The sequence below is a fragment of the Cervus elaphus genome, chromosome X, assembly GCF_910594005.1.
Source record: "Cervus elaphus chromosome X, mCerEla1.1, whole genome shotgun sequence".
NCBI classification, from domain to species: Eukaryota; Metazoa; Chordata; class Mammalia; order Artiodactyla; family Cervidae; genus Cervus; species Cervus elaphus.
Window position 1 is genome coordinate 60098181 of NC_057848.1, and position 7107 is coordinate 60105287.

The 7107-nt window shown below is 47.6% G+C and overlaps 1 protein-coding gene across 1 annotated transcript; it reads right to left on the reverse strand.

Moving 5' to 3' along the window:
* Window positions 1–4559: 4559 nt before the first annotated feature.
* Window positions 4560–6071, reverse strand: GPR101 (G protein-coupled receptor 101). The gene has a single exon (XM_043895340.1). It carries the CDS (start codon window positions 6069–6071, stop codon window positions 4560–4562), a length of 1512 nt encoding a protein of 503 aa, XP_043751275.1.
* Window positions 6072–7107: the final 1036 nt, after the last annotated feature.

The window sequence follows — 7107 nt, forward strand, 5'->3', positions numbered from 1 at the left end:
ATACCAAAAGTTTTAACATCAAAGTTGTAGCACAGATGAAGGGGTGGGGGAATCCACTCAACTTTGAAGCACCAAACTGAAACCAATCTTGTTTTTGCGTGTATTTTAGAACAAGAGAGATCCAGGAAGGAATTCTTGGCCATAGCAAACCTCTTGTGAGTGTACAAGTTACTGTGTTTTCCCCTTGGTGTGTAGACACTGAGACAGGTGAGCTTTGAGAGGCAGTGATGAGAATACTTGACAGCTATTGGCAACCTTCACTGACCTTGAGGATTCTTACTCTACCTTTTAACAAAGAGCAGTGAACTTTAGTTGTGGATTTTAGCTTTCCTAGTTCTTCCTTCAGTCAGCTGTGCTGCTTTTAGCAGAAGACTGCTGTAAGCAAGCTGGGCCTTTGCCTTAGAGGAAAAGATTGTAAGTAACTGGAAAGAATTTATGACAAGGGTCTCTCTCCTTTTGGACTTCTAAGCTATGATCTGTTGTTTGTGGCTCACTGCTTCTGTCTCCTCATGCCTCAACTTGGAAGGGCTTTGAGAGGGGCCAGGAGCACCTGTCTGGCCCATAGAAAAGGAGAGACAGAGATAAGGACCGAGAGGGTTAAAAGCCATAACTGACCAGATTTTCTCTCCTTATCTTGGTGACTGGCTCACAGCCACCTGTTCCTTGAATCGTTTGTCCGCTCTAGAGGGAAAAGACATTTTGCTTAGAGAAGCCTCTCCTGACAGCACAAGGGTTTGTCTTAAAGAAGAATACAATAAAAAAGATATTATGAGGGGAAAACACTTCTTTTGATTTTTTTTTCTCAAAATCTGGGAGAAGTCAGTTATGAGAAAAAAAAATACAGTCCATAAGTTGACATTGGTACTCTCTTTGTTCGATCTTGACGACCTCTGAGGGTTTTATTTTGGAGCATTCAAATGACCAGATGATGCATAATTTTTCTCTTCCAAATGGTATATTTCAGACAGTTTTAAGAGCATTTTGGCAGTCTAAAAAGAAAGTGTAGTTTAATCTTATATGTTACTCTTTAGGTAGTATGAAAAAAATCTTTTGAAGTAACTTTACCTAGCTTAATTGGCTAATTATGTAGAAAATAAGGCAGTATCAGGCACCTTACAATTTTACAGGCAATTTTTTTAGTGTTTTTCTTTTTTTGCTGAAATAATTGGACAGTATCTACAGAATTGAATGTGCTCCCAAAGATGTGTTGTAGTGGGTGTTTTTTGATAAGAAATGAGGTGCCTACCCCCTCCTATGATAAAATGGCAGTTTTCCTTACCTGCTGAATTTGAAGTAGATATCCCCTCATCTTTAAATTGGACTGGAGTTGGGGGAGGAGACAGAAAAATACCTTTAATTGCTGCTCCCTCTGTTTACTTCTGTTCTTCCCTGCTTCATGGGCCCCCGGGTCCCTGTGAACCTGTCAGCTCTGGGTGGGAAGGGGATGAACGGGGGTGAGTGAGCACACGGAGCTTCAAGAAGGGCCAGCACAGCAGGGGGAGGGGGTGAAGGCAGTGGGCATAATGGCAGGAGGTAGGCAGGGGGCCGGAAGTACACAGGACTTCCAAGCAGCTGGTATTTGTGGTGCCATAGAGAAGATGGACCCTCGCAATCATAAAAGTCACAGAAGCCTGGGGCTTGCTCCTTATTACTGCCTTCCCAAGCTTGTTGAAATTGGTGTGTTAGTCAAAGCACCTGCGACTCCTTGGCAAACTGGATGCTCTATTATTTTTAAATAAGGAAATCATTAAATTGGAAACCACATCATTTCAAAGTCTGGTTTGTCTGGCCCCTGGACTTTAATGGGATTTTTACTGCATGTATGAAGTGGCCTTGGCAGAAGAACACCTCCTTTAAAAACATTTAGGGAAAGCTATTGCACACAAGGATCTGTGAGGCTAATGATGACTTCTGTGTGTGCTTTCAGATTTTCAAATGACAAAACAGTATGTGCAGTAAAACCTCATTAAGTTGATAGTGTTTTATTCAAAATAGCATACAATTTGAAGCAGTTGCTATCTCCAAGCTCACTAGAGGCCCTATTGTTCATTAAGAAGATGTCAGCAAAGCAGAATGCTCTTAATTCAAAGGTCCTCTTTTTCCAGTCCCCTATTTTCAAAAGGTTTTCGACTTTGAAAAATCCAATTTTCTATGAAAATGGACAATGACTAAATTAGGGAAAAGAGGAACTTGAAAAAGGAAATTGGTGAGTGTTGGTGCCCTGGAGGATGTTGTGTGTGTTAAGTGAACTTACCACACTCGGACAGGTTCTGCTTCCATTTGGATTTGGGATTTTGGCAAACAATTTTCTCTGATACACTTTGAAGGGGTTGCGCTTTAAAAATAAAACAAGAAGTTCAGTTTCAACAAAATATTTGGAGACACTTATGTTTGAAAACCTGTCTCCTACCCAGGTAAGCATTTCTACTTAAAGGACAGGCTACCACTATGTCAAACTCCTTTGACCATGACTGATTTTCAAGGCAAAACCCCTCCCCCCATAGAAGGATTGGTCACATGGGCCATTTCTTCACCCAGAAATCCTTTGAGGACAGACTGATACAAGAGCTTGGCAATAAATTGGTATCATAAATTTATGACTGTTAATTCACATTTTGGTAGAAAAATGATTTACAAAGGTAAACTTTAGCCCCCATGTCTTGTCTGAATTACCACAAGTTCCAAATTACTGGGGTTGAAATCAATATGATTTTCATGGAGATATCAAATTTATGGGTCAGCTCAATGCTATTTGGGTCTATCCCCAAATTTATTTCCTAAATTCTGAACATGGCAATGCCAAATTCCATGCAGACTTATTCATAGCCCAAATACACTGACTGCTGTTTACCTCTTCCCCCTTGAGATGCTCATGCTGGAATCTGTCAGGAGGAAGAGATAAAATATAAGTGAGCTTGGCTTTTAAATGAAAGAAATTTCAGTTCTAATACAGACATGGTCATCACACAAGAATGAGACTAAACCCTGAATATAGCCATCTTTATATATACCACCTGATCAACCATTTTTTCCATGAAATACTCTTTCCTCTCCCTCCACCCATATTAACATTGGATTTCTGCCTGAACACTTGATCACAGAGTTGCTTTAATGTGATCTTCAGGAGGATCAAAACACTGTCTTGACCATTTTTTGGTTCCATGTTATTTGGTCATGTCAACATGACCTCAGAAATACACAAGTATATACCCACTCAAAGTGATTTCAGGGCTTGGGATTTGAAATTTCCTCTGTATTGACCCTAAGGATGATTTAGATATTGTAAAGGTTTTCCCAAAGTGATATACTTCGACAGAAATAATGAGGATAAGTCTGACCTGAATGCTTCGATTTAGCATTGTCTGGAACAGGTCAGGTAATAGTCTGGGTATTGAAAAAGCATCCTCTCTGTTATTTCCAACTCTTACTTTTCTCTGCTACATCTGTGGAGACCTTATAGGTTTCAGAGATGGTAATAGGTAGAAAAGAATCATGGGTGTGCCTGGACGAAGGAAAACATTTATCCTGCTTTACTTTTACCCCATGTGGAGATCATATGTCTTGTTTATGATCTCAGGGACACAAAAGACATTTCTAGTGGGCATATCTCTCTTGATTGGCAGTTTGAGTTTTGTAGGACAAGTGACTGGCAGAGGTGATTTGGAGGATTCTCATGAGCATCTCAATTCAATCACAAAGGGAAAATTGTAAAACAGTGGTGATTTCTGTCCCAATATTATTCAAATAGGAGACAGAAAATAGTTCAGTGTCAACAGACAATTTTCCATTTGCATAAAACAATTGTGGCCTCCGCCCATGCCCAAACCCAGGATTTTATAGAAAAAAGTAAACTGTTTAGCCCCACAGATGTGTGATTTTCCTAACTTCTCCCTTGGACTAGCTTCCCATTTCAAACATCCTCTATTATCCTCTTTCACTTTTCTGGATCCCTTTGGAGGATACAGAAACCTTGGTCTTTTGACTACACAGTGCCCTTAGTTTCTGTAATAGTCTTTGCACCAGACTGTGGGGGCTCTTCAGTCTAGAATTTGGCTAATACGTTGATCAGTCGGTCAGGTTCTGCTTCCTGGGCTCCATGAATGACTTAGTCCATTGCTTTTCTTTCAGTTGAACATACGCTGGAGCCCTTCCCATGAGCTCACAAGTCCTTAAGTTCACCAGCATCATCTTCCTTTTCCCTCAGAGCAAAAACTGATAGATGGTAGCTCTGGGGAGACAGACATAATACCAAGCACGTGTCCAAACTGGATAGCCCTTGTTGCTTTAAGAAATTTAGAGCCTAATAACTTTTTTTTTGGGGGGGGGAGAGAAATTTCAGTCAGAATCCTCAAGTTCATTCTTTGAGGGGCACGCTTTTTAGGGAAGACCCCAGTTCCTACCTCTTCCATATATGTATCTACCTTGTGGTGAGAGGGGTGTGTGCAGAACCTTTGCCTGGAATGGTATGGGTTGGCATTAACGCGATTGTGGATGGTCCATTTAAGAGAAAGCTGCTCCGGTATTCTGTGAACAGTTCAAGGTTTACCTTAGAACCAACTTCAAGGCGAAGTGGCAGAATCATAAGAAGGGACGATCTTGCCTTCAGTTCCACCCTCAGTGCCGGCTTCGGTTCCGGGCAGGTCTGGGTGGCTGTTTTCTTTGGGGGGCTTCTCCTTGCAGAAGAACTTCTTCAGCATATCCTGGATCTCCTTCTTGATGGTCTTGTGCATGTAGCCATAGACGTAGGGGTGGATGCAGCACTGCAGGAAGAAAAGCCAGATAATTATGGTGATCACCCACTGGGGTACCTTGGTTTGGACATCCACCCACACGGCCAGGACCGCTAGAAAGCAGTAGGGCCCCAGGGACAGCACGTAGGAGAAGATGATGAGGAAGATCACTTTAGCAGCTTTGCACTGGTAGCACCTGGGCAGAGGGGGGTCACCATTGCTGTTTCGACGACTGGCTGGGAGACTCTCTGGAATGTTCACCGCCTCAATGTCATCCTCGCTGAAATGAAGGTTATCCTCACCAAACTCTAGGTCGTCTTCACCCAGGTCAATGTTGCACTGGGTGACTTCGAGGCGGCCCTTGTCTGCCTTCCTGCTGCTCTGAATTTTGGTGCTGCCTTTGACCACCAAAGAGTTGCTTTCTCTGACCTCTTCACTGCCAGTGGCCTCCACGCTCCCCTCACCAGTCTCCACGCTCCCTTTTTTGGCCTTCCTGCTGCCCTCCTTGGCTTCCACGCTGGCCTCCTTGGCCTTGACCTCACCTTCATCCTGGCCGTGGAGCTCACTCTCACTCTGGAACTCATCCTTCTTGCCGCCCTCTTCGTTCTCATTCTCCACCCGGTCCTTGGCTCGCACTTCCAAGCTGTGGCTCTTGACGTTGTAGAGCAGCGCGTGCTGCCGGCGGGCAGCCCCGAATACCACAGAGTAGCAGGCAATCATGACAATCAGCGGGATGACGATGAAGGACACGACGCTGACCACTGTGTAGCTGGGGCTGGCCCCCCAGATCATGGAGCAGAGGGCATTGCGCTCATCGAAGGCAGCCTGGCCCCAGCCATAGAGTGGGGGCGTGCTCTGCAGGATGGCCACGATCCAGGTGCCATAGAGGAGCAGGTAGCCCCGGCGTGGGGTCATCTTCGCCGGGTAGGAGAGAGGGTGGATGATGGACAGGTAGCGATCCACAGACACCACCACGATGGTGTTGACGCTGGCAAAGGCGAACAGGTGAGTGAGGCTAACCAGGGCAGTGCAGAAATGGCTGTTAAGGGGCCAGAAGATGGGTACGGAGGTGGCCACCACCCAGGGGGCCACGAGCGAGATCTGCAGCAGGTCAGTGACGAGGAGGTTAAAGATGAAGCGGTTGGTCACCTGCAGCAGCTGAGGCTTGCGCTGCAGCACAAACGCCAGCACGATGTTGCCCACGAAGGAGGCGGTGAGGAAGATGAGCAGAACGCTCGAGCGGATGATGCCGTGCGCTAGGCTGATGGGCATTTTGGAGAGGGGCATGCACGCGTGGCTGCTGTTGTTTTCGCGCGTGCTGTTGGTGCAGGTGGACGCCATGGCGGCAGGGGCAGGAGGGCGACAGGTGCGGGCGCCGGGCCGGCCCCGGCGGGCGGCGAAGGGGCGCACGGAACACTCAGCGTCTAGGCTGGGGACGAAAGAAACGCGGGCTGGGTTAGTCCCCCTGCTTGGGGCGCGGGGGTGGGGTGGACGCTTCCACGCTGGGCAGCAGCGCTGCAGGACCCCAGCCCCGGGGACCCCGCGCGCGTGGCCCCCCGTCTCTCCCCCGCGTCCGGGCAGTTTCTCTAAATCCGTCTCTTTGGGTCTCTCTGCCTCTCCCTCTTTTGGGGGGTTTCCGAGACACCTCTCCCACAGCTGTCTCCAGCTGGCGCGTGCATCTCCCACACTCTCTGGGGGTCTCGCAGTTTGGGTTTCTCCAGAGATCTCTCCCCGGGCTCTCCCGCTAGCGCATGCGCGCGTGCGCGCTCCATCCCTGCCTGTTTACGTGTGTACACTTGTCTTTTTCTCCCCAAAGTCTCTAATTAGGCACTTTCCCTGTATCTCGTGTGTGCGTGTGCGTGCGCGCGCGTGCGTTACCGGTTTTCTCTGACTGTCTCACCCTTGTCTCTCACTCTGGGGTCTGTCCCTATTTCTCAGACCCTCGCCAGCACGTGCGCGCTGTCTGTCCTCTGCCAGTCTGTCCTTCTCTCACCTCCGTTTCTGTTGCTCCCCTCTCGCCCGCCTACTCGCGGTCAGCTTCTCCGCCTCAGTTTCTCTCGGAGTCTGCTTTCGCCAGCGCACTTTCTCCGTGGCTGTGTGCGCACCTCTGCGCGCAGAGACGCGCCTCTGCGTCTCGCCGTCTTTCTCTGGGTTTCGTCCCTGTCTCTCCTTCCGTCTTTTTCTGATGCCCTCCCGTTTCTGTGTCTCTGCCAGTCACTGTCTCTGTCGCTCGCTGGTGCGTGCGCTTCTGCGTCTTCCCCTGATGCTGTCTCGTCTCCCCACTTCTCTCCCACAGTCTATTTCCCTGACAATCTCCGTGGGTCCCCGGTGCACCTGTTCAGTATCACTCGCTGAATGTGTGTCTCTGACCATCTCC